The 18,598-nt window shown below is 48.2% G+C and overlaps 7 protein-coding genes across 7 annotated transcripts; 3 read left to right on the plus strand and 4 right to left on the minus strand.

The window, feature by feature from the left end:
- Nucleotides 1-6,792: 6,792 nt before the first annotated feature.
- On the minus strand, nucleotides 6,793-6,948 carry M406DRAFT_250567 (uncharacterized protein; the record flags this gene model as incomplete). Its single annotated transcript, XM_040916703.1, has 1 exon — nucleotides 6,793-6,948. A coding segment is annotated over one exon (156 nt), but the record flags the coding sequence as incomplete, so codon positions are not given.
- Nucleotides 6,949-7,643: 695 nt separating this feature from the next.
- On the minus strand, nucleotides 7,644-7,976 carry M406DRAFT_62658 (uncharacterized protein; the record flags this gene model as incomplete). The annotated part of the gene is made up of 2 exons (XM_040924793.1): nucleotides 7,644-7,703; nucleotides 7,770-7,976. 2 exons carry the CDS (start codon nucleotides 7,974-7,976, stop codon nucleotides 7,644-7,646), a joined length of 267 nt encoding a protein of 88 aa, XP_040779459.1.
- A 955-nt stretch (nucleotides 7,977-8,931) lies between these two features.
- Nucleotides 8,932-9,234, plus strand: M406DRAFT_249165 (uncharacterized protein; the record flags this gene model as incomplete). The annotated part of the gene is made up of 1 exon (XM_040916592.1): nucleotides 8,932-9,234. A coding segment is annotated over one exon (303 nt), but the record flags the coding sequence as incomplete, so codon positions are not given.
- Nucleotides 9,235-9,858: 624 nt separating this feature from the next.
- M406DRAFT_250030 (uncharacterized protein) lies at nucleotides 9,859-10,749 on the minus strand (the record flags this gene model as incomplete). Its single annotated transcript, XM_040916666.1, has 3 exons — nucleotides 9,859-10,005; nucleotides 10,122-10,509; nucleotides 10,574-10,749. Coding segments are annotated over 3 exons (711 nt in total), but the record flags the coding sequence as incomplete, so codon positions are not given.
- A 670-nt stretch (nucleotides 10,750-11,419) lies between these two features.
- M406DRAFT_71499 (uncharacterized protein) lies at nucleotides 11,420-13,673 on the minus strand (the record flags this gene model as incomplete). Its single annotated transcript, XM_040925465.1, has 4 exons — nucleotides 11,420-11,665; nucleotides 12,060-12,152; nucleotides 12,517-13,294; nucleotides 13,345-13,673. The coding sequence occupies 4 exons, from the start codon at nucleotides 13,671-13,673 to the stop codon at nucleotides 11,420-11,422; spliced, it is 1,446 nt and encodes a 481-aa protein (XP_040779462.1).
- A 497-nt stretch (nucleotides 13,674-14,170) lies between these two features.
- Nucleotides 14,171-16,233, plus strand: M406DRAFT_71500 (uncharacterized protein; the record flags this gene model as incomplete). Its single annotated transcript, XM_040925466.1, has 3 exons — nucleotides 14,171-14,236; nucleotides 14,294-14,349; nucleotides 14,541-16,233. The coding sequence occupies 3 exons, from the start codon at nucleotides 14,171-14,173 to the stop codon at nucleotides 16,231-16,233; spliced, it is 1,815 nt and encodes a 604-aa protein (XP_040779463.1).
- A 966-nt stretch (nucleotides 16,234-17,199) lies between these two features.
- M406DRAFT_71501 (uncharacterized protein) lies at nucleotides 17,200-18,218 on the plus strand (the record flags this gene model as incomplete). The annotated part of the gene is made up of 3 exons (XM_040925467.1): nucleotides 17,200-17,362; nucleotides 17,463-17,743; nucleotides 17,808-18,218. 3 exons carry the CDS (start codon nucleotides 17,200-17,202, stop codon nucleotides 18,216-18,218), a joined length of 855 nt encoding a protein of 284 aa, XP_040779464.1.
- Between the last annotated feature and the right edge of the window lie 380 nt (nucleotides 18,219-18,598).

Raw genomic sequence — 18,598 nt, forward strand, 5'->3', positions numbered from 1 at the left:
GCTCTTAGCAAGCTTAGCAGCGTACTATATAGCTAGTATAATATACATAGCATTGAAATATGCACTGTTAATCTGATGCATTAGTTTCTAAAGAAGTTTCTTATTGAGAAGAGTAGGAATAGCATTAACTTAGCTAATCAACAGCCTAGATGTTATGACCCATTCAACATGCAGGTCACGAAACAGGCCCCGCCGACAAGGAACCAGGTGTCACGACCCAACATCGGACAACCACTAGGAATTACATAAGCAAGGGTTAGGGTTGGATCACGATAACATAGGTGAGCCGCTCACTGGATCACCACGACACAGATCACGGATCACGGTGAGCCAGGTGAGCCACGATGAAGAGCTGGATATATAAGGACACATTCATTCCCATTAGATAGATCTCGTATATAGCTCTTCAGTTGTCAATCTAAGTATTCAGTTTCATACACTGAGTAGCCCCAAAGGCAGTGAATACTTGCATCGCTTATTAGGACTTGTACGGTTCCGTATTCAAGGACTTGACACTTTGATACCGCTCTTGTTAGCATAAATCCCTTTGTGTACTTAGGAATCTTCGGATTGCTGCAGTGCTTATTACATTTTGATAACTCTTGTTCAAGAACGGTTCAGTGTTACCCCTTGAGCAATACGGAATACGATGGCTCCTCCAGGAACCCCTTCGTCCTCGCGCGCTCCCACTCAGGAAGAACTGGTCAACCAGGTGTATCAGCTTACTCAGCGTATCCAAGATCTGCGCGAACAACAGCAGGCCCAGAGCGCTACTATCGCCAACCAACAGGCTCAGCTAGCTCAACAAGCTCAACAGGCGCAGTTCACCTCTACAGCTACCAATGGTGCTGGAAAGGCGTACAAGATGGACAAGCTCGCTATGTACGACAGCAACCAGAAAACGCTGCATGGATTCCTCACCTACTGCAGGGCGTATTTCTTGTACTATGCAACCCAGTTCACCATGGAATCTGAAAAGGTTATCCTTGCAGGAACTCGCCTCGAAAAGGATGCTCTCATTTGGTACGAGCCTTCTCTATGCAACTACTTGGAGCATCAGAACAATCCCAATATATGCACTCAGGATACTAAGGATATGTTTGATTCTTTTGAAGGCTTCGAGAAAGCTTTTAAGGAAATCTTTGGCGATTCTAACGAAGAATGCACTACAGCTTAGCAGCTTATGGATCTCAGACAGACCAAGTCGGCTTCTGCTTATATGATCAGGTTCAAGCAGCTCTTGGCAAGACTTCCGTGGGAAGACAAGAATCTCATGGAATACTATTATAAGGGACTCAAGGATGATGTTAAGAACGAAATCTCCAAACAGAATTAGCCAGAGAACTTCGCGATATTCTCCAATCAAGCTATCCGCATCAACAACCGTCTGTATGAACGATGGGTGGAAAAGTCCAAGAAGGGAGGAAGCCAGACTTGGAGGTTTCCAGCTAACACAGGCAAGAAACTCCAAAACAAGAATGGCGGTTGATATGGCAGTACAGCCTAGAGCGGCACTATACACGCCGGTTCCATAGAACTCGACGCCGCTAACAGGCAGTATAGCAAGAGGAACAATATTACTTGCTACAACTGCAACAAATAAGGATACATTGCATGCAACTGCTATCAACCCCGGAAGAACAAATAGCAACCAGTTCAGAAAGAACGCCAGGTGAATGTTGCTCGACGATAGGAACCCAATCAACTGAGCAAAAATACTTCCTCGGAGCAAGTATCGGACTCTATCGATCACGGAAGTCTCAGCTGGATATTCTGCTATAACAACAATTGCTTAACACACCTCTCGAGTAAGGAAGGTTCAGGATGGTTCCCTCAGAAACCTAGGCGCCACAGGCAGATAGCGACAGCAGGGCGAGGGTATACGCCCAGCACGACTACGAGCAGCAACAACTCGGACTGCTCCGATATCACTGAACGAAGCATCCAGATGCTGGAGGAAGGGCTTAACGACGGTGCCCTTCGCCATTCCCCGTCACCGGCACCAGACACTATAACCAGAGAAATGAACAAAGAATGGTATTCTCTTGGTTATTAGTATGAATATCTAAATAATACTGAAAATGCCTCTCAGGCAACAGAAAAATCAAGCCAGAACAAGCAATCCAACGATTTACCAGAGTCTCCTGTGAACAATGAACCCAACAAGCCTAAAGGAAGATTTCCCTTCAGCGTTGAATGGAATAAGGAAACAACATGGGTTGAATACCTCATCTATGGAATAGAGTTAAAGAAGCTCTTTACCTGCATTCCCTTGCAAGATATCAAGGCATAACAAGATGAAGATTCTCGGATCAGCTCACTTCACAATCTACATCACGAACTAGCTTGAATCTCCTGCACCTATCATAGCTGCAGAACGCATTTCTCAGACAAAGTGCAATACGAATGGTTCCCCATCAGAGAACCAGAACAAATCCTTCAGGCTATTAAAGAATAAGAACTCCGCTTCAGAGAGATTCTTAACAGATAGTACTACAATGCATATATCGGACTACTAGATAACTGTTCCATGCAATGTATGAACAAGAAAATAAAATAGTAGCAGTACAAGACGATACTCTGTATGATTTACATCAATAACAAAGTTTGCGACTAGCATTAATAGAAGAAAGACTAGAAATAATGATAATATGAGCAAAAGCAAGCTAAGAAGCTCGCTCGAGAAGCAGCGAAGCAGGCTCAGAAGGACAGATAGCTCTTGATGAACCCAAAAGAACAGGATCGCTTGTAAAAGGACTGCAGACGATCAGACCAGAACGGTTCCTATATGAAGCTTTCAGAACAGATTACGCTCACATCAAGTTCAACATATACATTCAAGAACACAAGTACAGCGCACTATTGGATAGTGATGCTCAGGGAAACTTCATATTCCCACATATTGTTAATCAGATACAACTACAATGGAGATGGAAGAGATGCTCATATACCCTCAGCACCGTGGAAGAACAACCTGTTGCATACAACCAAGGAGTAATCGATAAGGAGACTAATCATCTACCTATCTTGATCCAAGAATGCATAACCAGAGCTTCCTTTGATATCATGGATACAGTACAGCATGAGCTGATTATGGAGCTTCCATGGCTCAGGGAGCACAATCCTCGAATCGATTGGACTACTAGCCAGATCTCATGGGAACAAGCTGTACCCAGAGAGATAGTCACAATCAACAGCGCAGGATCGAAGCCAGTGATTGAAGAACACTCAGGAAAAGAGGCTTCACACAACTTCACACATACCTCCAAACCAGCAGGGCTGGCAGTTCAAGGAGAAGGACCTAGTGATAGGCGAACCCAAATAGTGCCAGGGCGTCAACAGGTTAGCAAAACAACGGAAGCGAGACCCTCAGCAGGTCGGTCCGCCCCGGAGCGACAAGGAAAAGCTTCAGAATGTGGATTATGAACCCACACGGGAAAAACCTCGAAACCAGGCCCTCGAGCGCTCGGTCCGGCCCGGAGCGAACGCTCAAGGCCCTCGAAAACGCCATCAGAAAAGAAGCACGCTCAACAGTACCTACTGTTCCTCCAGGTAGCAGAAACAGCACAAGAATCAGAACCAACACTCGCGAACATACCACAAGAATATCACAAGTTCAAGAAACTGTTCCAGGAAGAATTGGATACAGGATTGCCAGAATACAGCCCATACAACCATGAGATCCCGCTACAAGAAGGAAAACAGCCCAAATTCTTCCCCATCTACGGACTAGACAAGGCACAGCTAGAGGCACTTAGGGAGTACCTCGACGAGAACCTCAAGAAAGGATATATATAACCATCGCAATTATCAGCAGGATACCCCATCCTGTTTATACCCAAAAAGAACAGCAAGCTCAGGCTATGTATTAACTACAGGCAACTCAACAATATCACGATCAAGAACCGATACCCGTTGCTACTCATCAAGGAACTACGAGATAGATTACAAGGAGCAAAGTAGTTCACAGTCCTGAATCTGAAAGAAGCTTATAACCTGATCAGAGTAAAGAAAGAAGAAGAATGGAAAACTGCCTTCAGGATACGCTATGGATACTATGAATATTTGGTTATGCTCTTTAGTCTAATGAATGCTTCAGCTTTGTTCCAGAAAATAATCAATCATGTTCTATGCGAGCACCTGGATCAGTTCGTTATTGCCTACCTCAATAACATTCTTATCTACTCTCGAATACTTGAAGAACACAAGAAATATGTGGAAACAGTGTTGCAAACGCTTCAAGATGCAAAACTCCTTGTGGAACCTGCAAAGAGTCACTTTCACATATAAAAAATCGACTATCTCGGATTCACAATCAAGCTAGAATGCATTAAGCTACAGAAAAACAAGATAAAAGCTATCAGAAACTGGCTAATTCCCAAGAACGTTAGGGATATTAGATCTTTCCTCGGATACATCAACTTCTACAGATAGTTCATCAAGAACTATAGCTGAATTGCGCATCCTCTTACAAATCTTATCAAAAGGAATCAATCCTTCGAATGAACCTCCAAGGCACAAGAAGCCTTTGATAAGATTATTAAGCATATTACCTTAGAGCTAGTTCTATATAAAGCAGATCCTTATAAGCTCTTTGAAGTTGAGATCGATGCATCGGGATATGTACTCGAAGAACAACTGGATTAGCGAGATGATCAAGAATATCTGAGGATTGTAAGCAACTTCTCGAAGAAGTTGAACAGCTCAGAAGTTAACTACAGAATCCCTAATCAGGAACTCATAGCAATAGTGAAAGCCTTCGAGGAATAGCAATACTATCTTATTAGCGCACAACACTCGATTATAGTTCACTCGGATTACAAGAATCTAATTACATTCATAACAACCAAGGTTTTGAATAAGCGATAAGTCAGATGGGCAGAATTCCTTTCACAATTCGATTTCAAGATTGTATACTGCAAAGGCTCAGAAAACGAACGAGCAAACGCCCTCAGCAGAAAACCAGACTATCGAAATGCAGATTCCTCGGATATACAGAATATCTTCGCCCAAGACGAGTCAGGAAATCTTGTTAACGCATATAGAGAACTGAACGCTGCTCTCAGGATCGAATCCTCGGAAAGGGATTCAGAATCAATAACTCTGAACGAACAAGATAACTATATCAAGAATATATACAATACACCAGCATACAAGCATCAGGGAATCAGAGCAACTTACGAATACATCAAAAGATACTAGAATCCATCAGATCTTAGGAAAAGGATTAAGAGCATTCTACAATAATGCAATAGCTGCAAGAAGAATAAAGCAGAAAGATACAAGCTTTACAGACTACTGCATTCCTTACTAGTACTTATAACTATTTGGCAATCTATCAGTCTAAACTTTATTATCAAGCTATTTTTCTCACGAGAACTCTTAACTAAGATGCAATACAATAGCATTCTAGTAGTAATTTGCAAACTGAGCAAGTATGCTTACTTTCTCCTCTACAAGAAAAGCAGTATAGCAGAAGAACTCGCATATGCGTTTCTTAGAACGATCATTGCCAACTATAGCACGCTAGAAGAAGTAATCTCCAACAGAGATAGAAAGTTCAACTCGAAATTTTGGATTTTACTCATGAAACAGCTCAAAACATATCACAGAATGTCTACAGCATTTCACTCACAAACAGATAAACAAACAGAAAGAATGAATCAGATTATCGAACAATACCTTCAATACTACATCAACCAGGAATAAAACAACTGAGTTGACCTGTTGCCCCTTATACAGTTCGCTTATAACAGCGCAGATACAAGCACAATAAAGAAATCGCCATTCTTCGTACTCTATGAATACAACTCAACAGCTTACTACAAAGCACTACCAGGAGCAGATGCAGAAGCTGCAAACAAAAGGATTAAGAAGATTAAGAAAGTTCAGGAAGAACTCCGATCAGAATTACAATTCATTCAAGAACGAATAATGCAATACGCAAACTCCAAAAGGATTGAGAAATCAATCCTACAGAAGGGAGATAAGGCCTACCTACTTCGAAAAAACATTAAAACAACTAGATCCAGCAATAAACTTGATTATAAGAAGTTGGAACTATTCAAAATCTTGCAACAGATTTCCCCAGTCAACTACGAGTTAGCATTACCTCATAGGATGAGAATACACCCGGTTTTCCACATCTCACTGCTGGAACTAGCAGCATAGGAAACACTAATAGACAATACAGCAGAAGTAGAAAATAATGAACCAGAATATGAGATAGAAAAGATTCTCAAGCACAAAAGCATAGACAACACAAGGGAATACCTCATCAAATGGAAAGATTACTCAGCAAGTAAAAATTCATGGGAACCACGGGGAAACATTGGAAATGCTCAGGAAAAGATAGCTGAATATTGGAAAAGAAAAGCTAGCATCTAAGACGATCGCTCCGCCCTGAACCAAGATCCAGAAGCCTCAGAACAGAAATCAGATACTGCAATCCCACCTAAAACGTTATCCCAATCCACCACATCAAGAGCACCCCAAGACTGAGCCTCAACCACAGCTTCAGATTCAGCAGCACGCTGAGCATCCTCCTCCCAACGCTCCTCCTCCTCCAGCTCGTCCAGAGAACGCAAACCCTAGCTAACCATCTTTGCGCCACAATCATGCAGGGAACGTTTCTGTTTCTGCAAATGCACCAAACGAGCTGTTATCTCACCCAACTTAGACTGAAGCTCGAGAAGAACTTCCTCTGCATCCAACTCCTCCCGATCTAAACAACCAAGCTCGGTAGTAATACGAGATACTATCAGAGAGATCAGAAGGCAAATAAGAAATAATTTAGAAAAGAGCAAACCTACAAGCATTCACCGGAATACCGGAACCATTGCAGGAACAATCCCAGCGAACGCAACAGGAATACCTTTTGGTACCTTCCATCATCTTACACTCCAATCCCTTCGAGATACAGAAGGAACAAGGCATGATTTCAAAACCTTGAAGATCGATAGTTAGAGAAAGCTAAAAGCATTATTCAGATTTTCGAGAAAGAGACTTTTTGATTCTATTCAACATCTCAATTAGAAAAGCATGATCATATATGCGAATAACTTGCTAGAATACTTACGGAAGATCATTAGGAATAACAATCGATAGAAGGGAGATGATATTATAATCCATTCAACATGCAGATCATGAAACAGGCTTTGCTAATAAGGAACCAGATATTACAACCCAATATTGAACAACTACTAGGAATTACATAAGCAAGAATTAGGGTTGGATTACGATAATATAGGTGAGCCGCTCACTGGATCACTACAACACAGATCACGGATCACGGTAAGCCAAGTGAGCTACGATGAAGAGTTGGATATATAAGGACACATTCATTCCCATTAGATAGATCTCGTACATAGCTCTTCAGTTGTCAATCTAAGTATTCAGTTTCATACACTGAGTAGCCCCAAAGGCAGTGAACACTTGCATCGCTTATTAGGACTTGTACGGTTCCGTATTCAAGGACTTGATACTTTGATACCGCTCTTGTTAGCATAAACCCCTTCGTGTACTTAGGAATCTTCGGATTGCTGCAGTGCTCATTACACTTGTTTCTTCTTAGTTCAGTTCTCAGTATGAAGACAGCAGCTCAGTATAGCTTTCGAGATCTCGAGATTGAATCATTCGAATAGCTATAGTTGCATCTCATCGAGATATATATTGCTCTTTTCAGCCAGAAGATCAAGCAATTCCTATTGTTCGAAGTATCAGCATCTGATACAGCTAAGGTTGATAAGAAGGATAGGTTTAGAGCATACAGCTAGATGAAATAGCAGAAGCTTTGTTTGATCAGTGCAGTCCTGCTTAATGAAGATACTCTCTGTGATAATCCATCGCTTTCGAAGCTTTTGAGCATAGTCCGGAGTGATATTTACGCTGGTGGCGATATCTTTGTTGGAAAAGCCACCCTCGAGCAGGCTGGTGATGATGGAGCGGTTTCCATCGCTAAGCTGTGGGCCAGGCATTAGTCCTAATAAGGCCTAACTACTATCATTCGATTAGCGATACTCGATTTTGGTACACTGAATAGCTTCAAAGCCGGACAGCGAGGGTGGGGGGCAGCTAGGCGAGGAAGTTCTTCAAAAGTCGAAGCAAAAAAAGGGCGTTTTCACGAGCCCATAAATCACACGCGTTTTGGGTGGAGAAGTTGGGAAGTGCAAAAATAAAGCGGGTCCGTTCACCTGAATGGAATGGGGTGTATGCCTAGAAATCGGGCACTGAAGCGGTACGGAAAGGCTCTGCCAGCTTGCTGTAGTCGTCTGCAGAGGTCTTCTCCGGGAACCCGCGTATTGACTGTAATTGTGACTGTGACGCTGGAGTCGCGCTGGTTCCGAACAACAGAGCGTCGTGTCGACGTCGCGATTATCTCGCGCAGGACGGGATGGGGCTGGGCGATGCGGCCGAGGTTGTCTTCCAGGACATCTACATGGTCGAGAGGGATCTCCTCGATACGCAGCGTCAGACTCCGGTTATCGTCGAAAACGGATGCCGGAGCCTCAGATTGAGCAAGTTCCATGGCTGGATATCGTGATCTAGAACATGACGGCAGCGTGGCGGGGTGCGTTAGAGCACGTGACCGGTAAGTGCTGCAAGTACGCGCCACGAGGCTGCACGCCGGCGAGCTCACTGTTGCTAGGCTATGAGTCGATATCACCGCATCATACCGTACCGTGTACTCTAGTTCCAGGCACATGGCGTCTGTACGCTCATCCCCGTCCTTAGCCCCGCCCTTCGCGTGGGCACACCAGCTCGCGCCGGAGCTAGATGACCCGTCGACGCGACGCCTGCCAGCACATCCTTGCGTCCTGCTAGAGGATCGCACAAAAGTGTGGGACTGTCTCGATGGAGAGCTCTATGCTGAGGATATGGACCGAGTCGTGTATAGGCTCTGGTGGATGTCTAAGTAGGATAGTGTGAGTAAGTATCTCTCCTCTCTACTGCCAGCTGGTGAAGCGGCGTATAGTTGTCGTGACGGAGGATCCGAAGCTGCACTTGGTGTGGATCTACGACTGCATCTTCGTCAAGCTGCTCCTACGTTACTTGGGCTCGCATAGATTCTGGCAAGACTATCTCTGCGGCGATGGCGGGCGTACGTCACGTATCTGCAGGGCTGCTCTGGGCTATCTCCGGACGTACTGCTACTTCGTGCGGTATGAGTCTGACTTCCGCATCGCCCAGGATCCCAGCCTGTGCCTTATTCTGGCTGATGTGTCTTGGGAGTAGTTCTGCGACTTTACTACTGACCTTGCTGGTATCGCTGACTGCGACGTCTCTGTGCGCTACGTGTATGGCGAGATCTGGCTGACGTATCTCAACTTCTACGCGTCTTTCCTACTTGGGCGGTCGCACTTTTAGCGAGTCGAGTACTAGTACGGCGCCTTCTTTGCCTGCTTCTACGGGCCTGTCCTGTTCGTGATCGGCGGTGCGTCACTTGTCTTGAGCGGACTGCAGGTTGCCGTCGCGGTCGAGCACGACAGGGTGCTGTCGTCGTCGGCGCTCTGGTTTAGCATTGCGGTCATTCTGATCTTCTGTGTTATATTTTTTTCTACTTTGCCCTTCTTCTGGTGTACAAGGTGGCTGCGAAGTGGAGGTTCGCTATTCGGGACCGCCTGAGGCTTTTGGAGGAGAGGAAGATGGAGTTGGCAGGGTGAGCCGACGGACAGTTCCTACGATAGTCCGTATATACAATGCCAAGTCGCCAACCGATGCCATCTACTATACGATCATGCATGCTCCCGGTTTGTGGACAGTATACGTGATTAATCAAGTGGTTGGAGTACCACGCGTCTAGCTATAGTGGCCGGGATCTAATTCGTCATGTAGACCAACAATCTCCTCGCCATTGATCTAAGCAGGGAAACCTAATACTACCTCTCTGAACCATGGCCAGTATTCCCGTCTTGCCCACCTCTGAAGATATCGTAAAGCTGCCACAATCTTATAGATCCCAAGGGGATCAGTGGTAGAGCCTATAGGCTGTTTCGACCAGAGTGTCTGTATGGAAAGATAGTCAGGTACATTGAAATAGAAAGATTTCTTACCGAAGAACACGCCGATGCACGCCAACCTAGTCCAACGAAGCCACAACAGTAAAGGCCTGCAGTACGTACCGTGATAGTGCCCTTGCGCGTAGTAGCAGCAAAGCTCCAGTCATTACCCTCGACGATGATGGCAGGAAGAAATGCCAGCCTCCTATTGTCAAGTGTATCACCTGCCACCGATCTGAGAAAGTTCCACTGCGCGGTATGCCACACGCCAATCTGAAGATTGGCATTGATAAGACCTGCCTCGGCTTTCTTAGTCTCGATGCTGAGGGCTATCGGCCTTCCACCTAAGGACTCATAAACCGTGTGATTGATCATCTGCTCGGGCAGATGGGTTCGGATCTGGTCAATTCGACGGGCGGCAGCGCTATCTCCTATCACACTCGGGTTCAGAAAGAGGCAGAAGTCGACCAGCTTCTCTGGGACATAGCCATGGAGATATTCTCTGATTATCCTAGCGGAGTGGCTATGATCGAGTCAGGTGTCATACACCAGGAAGAGTAAGAGGCCGTACTTACCAAGCAACAAAGTCGCACCCATGTGAGATCACATCAGGGTCAGGTCGAAGGCCCAAGGACAGTAGAGGTGCGTGTACCTCAAAGTTCCAGGATATTTCGAAGGACTTGAGGTCGAAGCACTCGCCAGCGCGACGAAGAACTCGGAGGGCCTCATCAGGCGATGGTGTATCACCCAAGTATTCATCAAGGGAAAAATAGACGTTGTTCTCGGAGAGCTCTCGGATAATTGGACTTGGATGCGCCGAGAAGCTGGCCTGCAAGTATCCGAGGCTGTCAGCTAAGAGCGATTAAAAAGAGCAAAGGACAGCTTACTCTGGAGTTCTGTGCCAAAACGCCGAAGCCTCGAGAGATCCTGCTCAGCTGTGTGCAGATGTCCGTGAGGGGTTGAGGCATGTCATCGTATCACAGGCGCTGTGGCATTCCATATCCGTCTTGAACCAGGCAAATCATAAGATTGAGTCGGTCAGGAAATGCCACGAATAGCAAAGATAAGTACGGTTACCAGCTAACAAGGCGTTGCATCGTTGGTCTGGGGTCTGATCAAATCACCAGAGGCAGATGTTGATTGAGCGAAGCTGCGAAAACAGGCGAGAAGAGCGGATATGATGACAGGCTTGGAGCATGCGCGTCAGCGGCCGCTGCAGAGACACACTCGGCACCTCTTTGGATCGTCTCAGTTACTGTACCAGAAGTGGGCTGCAATAATCACTCTCTGGTCAAGGAGGCCTCCTCGTTCCGTTATCAACGGGATGCTCGGCCCCTTGGCTAAATTTCGAGGAGACCGAAGTGTAGGAGTGGGCATCGACCGGCTACGATGACGCTTCGTGTTCTTCCCTCCTAGGTACATTAGAGGTCTGCCACGTCGTCCTCGTCGTATGTATGGAGAATACCTAGACCAACTTTCGTCTCTTGGGCCTCCTGATTGTCGTCTTCTGGCTCGGCGAATAGCCGACAATCATAGAAGTCGAGTGGGCTCGATCCTCCATCTTGTTCCTCTATTATGCTGACAAGATCGTCTCCCTGAGCAATTGGAGACTCTGCACGTCGGTCGCGTGCTTTGGCATTGGCCATGTCGATGAAGTAGTCGCGAAACTTTTTCGCCAAGAGGCACGGCTGAGTTGCTGCCTAGGGGCGGCGGGAACCCACCAATAGGAACGCCCTACCATTCCAGGGCCTCCGAAACCTCTGATTCACGAGTGCGATAATATGAGGTCTCGGCCACATAGATCCTAAAAAGTGTTTCAGGTTACCTTAGGCCTCTCCGACTCGTGGCGCAATCGCGACTGGTCCTATCGAAGAGTCCGGCACCAATCGCTTCCCAACTGCATGGGCGTAGATGAGCCTCTTGTCCTAACTCTACCGCTTGAAGACCGCACGCTGAGCGACGCCGACCGTTACAACACAAGCACGCAGAGACATGTCACGAAACGGAGGAGACACGAGAAGGCATGGAAGCTACCACTCATTCATAACTACAGCTGCTTACCCTTTTGACGGGTGCGCACAGGTCTCTGCCATTCCCATACAGCCCCTCAAGACCAACGAAGTCGCGTCGTCGGTGCGATACCGTCCGAGTTGTCTGTCAGCAGCGCAGTATGTCAAACATGCCACCGGTACATTATCCTCGACAGACGGTACATCGGTCCACCCAGCTTCAGCTCTCCACACGCGACGAGTGACCTTTTCGATCGTTGTGCTTATCTGCCGCGCCTGCCCGAGATCAGCTGCCCGCCAGCTCGGCGGATCCATTTGTGGATGAAAAAAGAATTCGCTGCCTTGCTGTCCACCTCCTTAGACAGAGTTCTAGCCCCCCTGTGTCTCGCTTCACGGTGGTTGCCCGTGAGGGATCGTCTCAGGCTTGATGCTTCACTCTTGGCCACCTTTATCTGTGCCTCTCCCAGCGCGAAGCCTTTTGCTACCAGCTCTCCACCTCCTCTCCTTACGAGGATGAAGCAGGGCCACACGGGTGCCACGATGGCCTCGTTTCCCCTCAGCTGGCTGGCTGTGTTGCTTGAGGGCCGGGACAGCTGGGAGACAGAGCTATTCGGTGGACGGTTCGAACCAGTCTTGGGCGTCCCCGACGCCTGGTTGTTGCTGGTGGCCTCGCTGGCCGTCTCACCTGCCGGATTCGGGAGCTGCAGTAGCTCGAAGTTGTCGGGCTCATCGACGTCTAGACTCCACTCGATCTTGTCCTCCAGATGCTGTATCTCGGACCAGGTCTCGCAATACCGCGCACAGAGATCTCTAAGTGCACGTCGGAAGCCATCCCGCTTTCCGTCTGCTAACAGCGGCTGCGCGGCTGAGATGACCGCCTGAAAGACGTCTTTCACTCGCTCCTGTCTGTTCTCCCGCTGATCCGCGCTGGTGAGAGCAGCCAGCAGTGTCGAGCGGAGAAAGGCCTCTCTCGGAGGGTCATCGCTGGCGAGTTCGCTGAGAAACTCATTCAGCTCGCCTCCATCCTCCAGGATGAAGAGCGGCTGGAGGATCTGCTCCGCCAGGTGATGACCTAGGACTGCCAGGACGGCGGCGACGCGCATTTGCTTGGCCTGCGGCGAGTTTGATGATGGCAGGGGGATCTTGTATGGATGGGACACCGCGACATGCCCACGGAGGGCTTCCCAAGCCTTAGCGTCCTTGCCTATCTGGTCTGGCACGTCATCGCCGAAGTATTTCTTCACCATGCTGTACGCCTCTGTGAACAGACCTTGTAGCTTCGTGGCACTGTTTGCGGCTGGTATCAGCTTCGTAGAGAAGAGGGGCTGCGCACTTACGTTTCGTCTCTCTCTGTCTCGTCTATCTTCTTCATCTGGAGCCGCCAATTGTTGATCTCATCTAGCATCTCCGTTTTCTCTCTCAACTGTTCTGCGGCAAGCTCCCTCTCGCCCCTCAGGACACTCTCATTCTTCCTGGAATCGCGAAGTTGCTCCTCCATCTGTCGCGCCTCTGCTTCGTGGGCTATGCTGTCGGCCTCGTGCTTCTTCAGAGTTTCCATGAGCGTCTTCGAATTGTCTTCTGCCTTTCTGAGACTCTCTTCTTTCTTCTGCACTGTCCCTTCAGCAGCTCTGACCAAGTCATTGACTGTCTGTATGTTCTTTCTCATTATTGCCAGCTCGTCTTCTCTCTCCCTAGCCTGTTGCTGTGCTTCATCAAGCTGCTGGCCCAGCCGGGCGATCTGCGCAATATTGACATCCTCTGTGTTCTTAAGCCTCTTGATTTCCTCGGTAAGCTCGGCATTTCGTTCCAAAACGCCGCCGATGTGGCGGTACGACGCATTCTCGCCGAGTATCCGCACCGCCTTGAAAAAGCCATCCAAGTGGGCATTCAGCTCTGGACTTCTGAGTTCGAGCTCGTGCTGCGTCGACATATTTCACGGGTGGCAGCACCACAGCGGATTTAACTCAATGTCGACTCGATCTGGTCAGAGACGGTGACGACGCAGCTTCATCTTGCAATCCCGAATACAGGCATGTCTCTCATCACTCGTGGCTGACCAGAGGACGGGAAGTGCGCGTATCGCGCATAGTGAAGGCAGCCTCAAGAAACTATGCTACCCCGCTCTTGATACCATCGTCACTTCAGGACACTACCTGTTACCAAATGCCTGATAGATCTTCTGTATTCAAAGACGAGGCGAAGGTCTACGAAGGCGGGTCGTCCCGCGAGGTCCGTACTAATTAGCTTGACGCGAGTGATATCTTTGAACCCTGCATGCTTATGTAGCCGCCAGTGTCGATTCAGCTGTACCGAGTCGAGATTCTGTTTGCGAATTCCATACAGTAATGCAAGCCAATGCGCCATATGCAATGCTACCCTACCATCCAACAATGCTCTACACTTCAGGCCTTCCCGGCCTGCTCAAATAGCAACAGCTACCCCGCGCAACCGCAGACTGTCTCCTTTTCTCCCCAACAACCCAGCCCGGGATGTCTCGTTCAAGAAAAGAGTAAGTCCTGATCTTCAAAATCAGTCCGCTAACACCGCTAATCGAGAACCCACGAAGAAGGTCCACAGTCAACCGACCTCATACCAGAGCTACAGCGAACAGCTCTGTGCTTTCTTCCAGCGACGACCCAGAGGGCATCCTTCGGCGCCGCCGACGTGCGTTACGGTCGGCAAAGACCGAAGACCGAGACGTATCCCATCATCAGGGTGACAACAACAAGGCGGATCCTGAAACGCCTGAACTTCCGGAAAGTGATCCGTTGGGCGCCTTCTACGAAAGCATTCGCTATCTGTCCCCTCATTTCGCTGAATCTGAGGAATCAGATAGAGCATCCTCCGACTCTGCTGATGAGGACCCATTGGTTTCCTTGTACAAAAGCATAGGATATTTACCGCCTCTCGACGAATCGACACTTGACCTTCTTGAGCAAGTGTTGTTAGATCCCAGCATGGGTAAAACTGGTGGTCGAATCAACCCAACAGACCAGGAGAGCTTTCGGGTGGGACTCGGGGAGCGCAACGTGGCATTGGAGCCCTATCACGATCCATACCTGGACCACATCCAGTCGCTCACTTCTAAGACACCAAAGGAGACACAGCTAGAGAAAAGACGCCATGTTCGCGCTTGGGAGCTTGACTTGCAGAAAACACGAAATGATCCCCTGGAGCCTGTCTTCCAGCGCACCATCATGATGTCAATGATCGATCGGCATCGGTTACTTTACGACAGAGAGGATGCCACCATACCCATTCTCGATTTTTCTGTTGAAAGAATCTGGAAGTGCCCTCCAATGCCATCAAGGGTTTTGTTCGATCCACAGCCAAAATGCCTCACACAACCAAAAGCGGATTTAGCCCTGGCATTTCGCCAGTTCGCAATCTTTCAGAGACGAAGGTGGCATGATCTCCCCGATGCAATGAGGAGCTTATTATGCTACGAAGGACAAGCCACCGGGAAGGAAGTTCGTGTCCTTCACTTTATGACCATTGAGGGGAAGAACTCGTTCAAGACTCCTGATGATGAGGTTGCCTTGTCTCAGAATCTGAATAATGCCAGCCAGTCTCTACACAACATGTATGAGTTCTTCAGAGAAGCCGGGGATGAGCATGTGCAAATTTTCTTCGAAAAGGTCAGGTTCTTCTCGTGTGTATCGACGAGCAAAGGAATCAAGATCCGTGTTCATCGGGCTTGCTGCACCCAAGACCACCAGGCGATCACACTGAACGGACAGCTTGGTGAAGTTCCTCCCATGGACTCTATAGTCGAGGGCTACCCGTTGCAGTTCGTGTTTGATGATTACTTTGAGGCTAGTGGGCCTGACTTCACAAGGGACAAAGTCGTGGGTGCTTTCGAGAAAATCATGGTCGGCTATGCGATCGGAGAGCTTTTGGGTTATCTGCGAGAGGCAGCAAAAGCAGTCGAGGCTAAATGTCTCACATACAAGCAGGATCATGGTAAGCGATTGTGGCGCGACATCAGCGATTATATGCATGGACTGCCTGTCCCACGAAATGAGCCTACCCCCTCGCTCGCCAGCCAAGCAAGCTTCTCTACTCAGGCAACTCATCGCAGATTTGCCGGGCTAGCGATGAGTTCTCAGAGGCTTGATGCTAGTCAGCCGGAATCCACTCAAGGCTCTGGTTTCTCTCTGATCGAACCCATGGTGGGTCAAGTGACCTCCAGTTTTAGTTCTAGAAAAAGGCAGCGTACCGATTAGGGGCTTCGTTGACGGTCGAAGACGAGTCTGATATAGTTCATTGATGATAAGGATGACTGACGGAGATATGGTGCGAGCTTCGCCAAAGTCTTGGCGCAGGATCCGAAGGTTCATCAGCTTAGAAAGGCAGCGATAACAGCCAAAGCCTTTTCGGATCGCTCTTGGAGATTTCTGCGGGCCCGAGGGGCGGGTTAATATAGCTTTGAAATGTACCACTTCTTTATCAGTAGCAGTGCCTCAAGCTTAGTGTACAGATTTAGTCCCAGGATCATTAAGCAGCTCCTCACCCAATAGAAGGGATGTGAATGCGGCGTGTAGAGCCTTGCCGGCAATCACATCAGGTATAACAAGCCGGCTGAGGTCCACCATCTCGCCTCTCACCACCACGCGCTTCTCCTATACGTTTGTCGCTCTAGCAGATCAACTAGAGAGCTATAACCCGCTTCTAAGACCTAATGATGCAGCCAATGCTGAATTTGTCAATAGAAGAAGGAACATGGACAAGCAGTCGACACTATTTCAATGCATGATCTGAAGCCACAGATAAACTACAAACGACAGTTTGATATTGTAAGGCTGCCCCGAACGTATGGTCTGATGATCTTATCTGGATGGGCATTTGGAAGGGAGCCACGACACCAATAGTGGCAATGATCCTCGATTCACACAACAAATGTCACATGTGTTCATCAAGAGAGACGTAGTGAATCTAGGGCTCGGCGTCGCGTCTGAGTGTTAAACGAACGAGACGGGATGTTATGAAATCTCCGCTACCCGACCACCACGAGCCTTAGGATTCGATCACGGAATAGCGATAATTGAGGCCGATACCCTATACATATGTGGGTGTGCCGCGTACAGGAGAATGAGCCTGTCAAAATTATTGGTCTTTGCTCTTGACAACCCTCTCTTCTAATGAATTCGGCCGGTCTCAAACGCAAACGGTCCTGCTCTTCCAGTGCAACGATGGACCAGGAACACTTCCCACCTAGAAGTGGAGATCACGACGATGACGGCTCCAAGACGAAGAAGCGAAGCATCTGTAACAACTGTGGCAAGGCCTTTAAGGACATCAAGACTCATATGATCACCCATAAGGATAAACGTCCCGAGAAGTGCCCTGTCAAATGTTGCCAGTATCACACGAAAGGGTTCGCGCGCAAGTACGACAAGGATCGCCATGCCGTGGCCCACTATAAAGGCACCTTGATCTGTACTTTCTGTCCCAGGCTCGGGGACCGCCATGGAGACGGCTTTCAGCCGCTCCGATGCGCTCAAGAAACATCTAGTCGCTGATCACGACGTGCAGCACGCTAGCGATGGACAAATGTTCGACGATCATGGTGGGGTGGAGACGAAGACCGGCTGCCATGCCCCTGGGGCCTTCGGAAAGTGTGGCATTTCCTTTTCAGATCCTCAGCGCCTTTACGACCACCTAGACGACTGCGTATTACAATCCCTTCTAGAAGAGAACCCTTTCGACATCATCAATGCCCAGCGACTAGCCGAAGTGCGAAACGACGAAAATGTGCTTGAGACTCTCAGGAGGAACAACCTGCCTTCCTCCGTCACAGATCAGCACTGACTTGGAAGACGAAGAAATAGGTTATGAATTCGACAATAAAACTGATGCCTTCGCTTCTCGTCACCCGCCCACGATCTGGAACAGGAAGATGGATCCCGCCCAAAGCCTGCAACCACCAAAAGACAAGCCCAAGCGCATTAAATGCAAAAACTATCCTTCGTCCTGGGGTTACGATGCAACCCAGGTTGGAATGAAGAGAAGAGTCATGTCTATATTTAATGGCCCTATGCGGCTGGCCAAGGACGATATGATGCTTTCGACTGAACATGAGGTCCGCATCAAGCTATCTGACGGCAAGTCCTCTGTGACGGACCTGGACATCCTGACTAAGAGCCGTGCCAAGATGTTTCACGGCGCTCTCGACGACCAAAAGGATTACGACAACTCAGGGAACCCTTAAGACAGGTGTCCTCTCCTGGACGCAGTCTTTACTTAATTAACGCCAGAAGATCGAACAAATGGTATCCGTGCCAACATCCAATCTCTAAACGCCTCCTCCCCATTCAATGTGAAAGAGTGACAATAAGCCGCCAGGATACGTTACAGAATTCCGATCAAGTGTGCGCTCGACGATACGCAGGCACTCTTAGCAGGTGGTCATGCCCATGTTCGTCGACTACCATCATCACACTCAAGCCCAGGATCAGACAGCGACAGTCTTGTCGCGCCGATGCAGTGCACTTCTTTCGTCGCTGCAGAAAACGCTCCATCTCGAGTAATACGAGAAGACTACGAAGACGGCCTAATACTAACGCGGTCATGGTTGCACCGATTTCTGAC

This window comes from Cryphonectria parasitica, assembly GCF_011745365.1.
Source record: "Cryphonectria parasitica EP155 unplaced genomic scaffold M406scaffold_2, whole genome shotgun sequence".
NCBI classification, from domain to species: domain Eukaryota; kingdom Fungi; phylum Ascomycota; class Sordariomycetes; order Diaporthales; family Cryphonectriaceae; genus Cryphonectria; species Cryphonectria parasitica.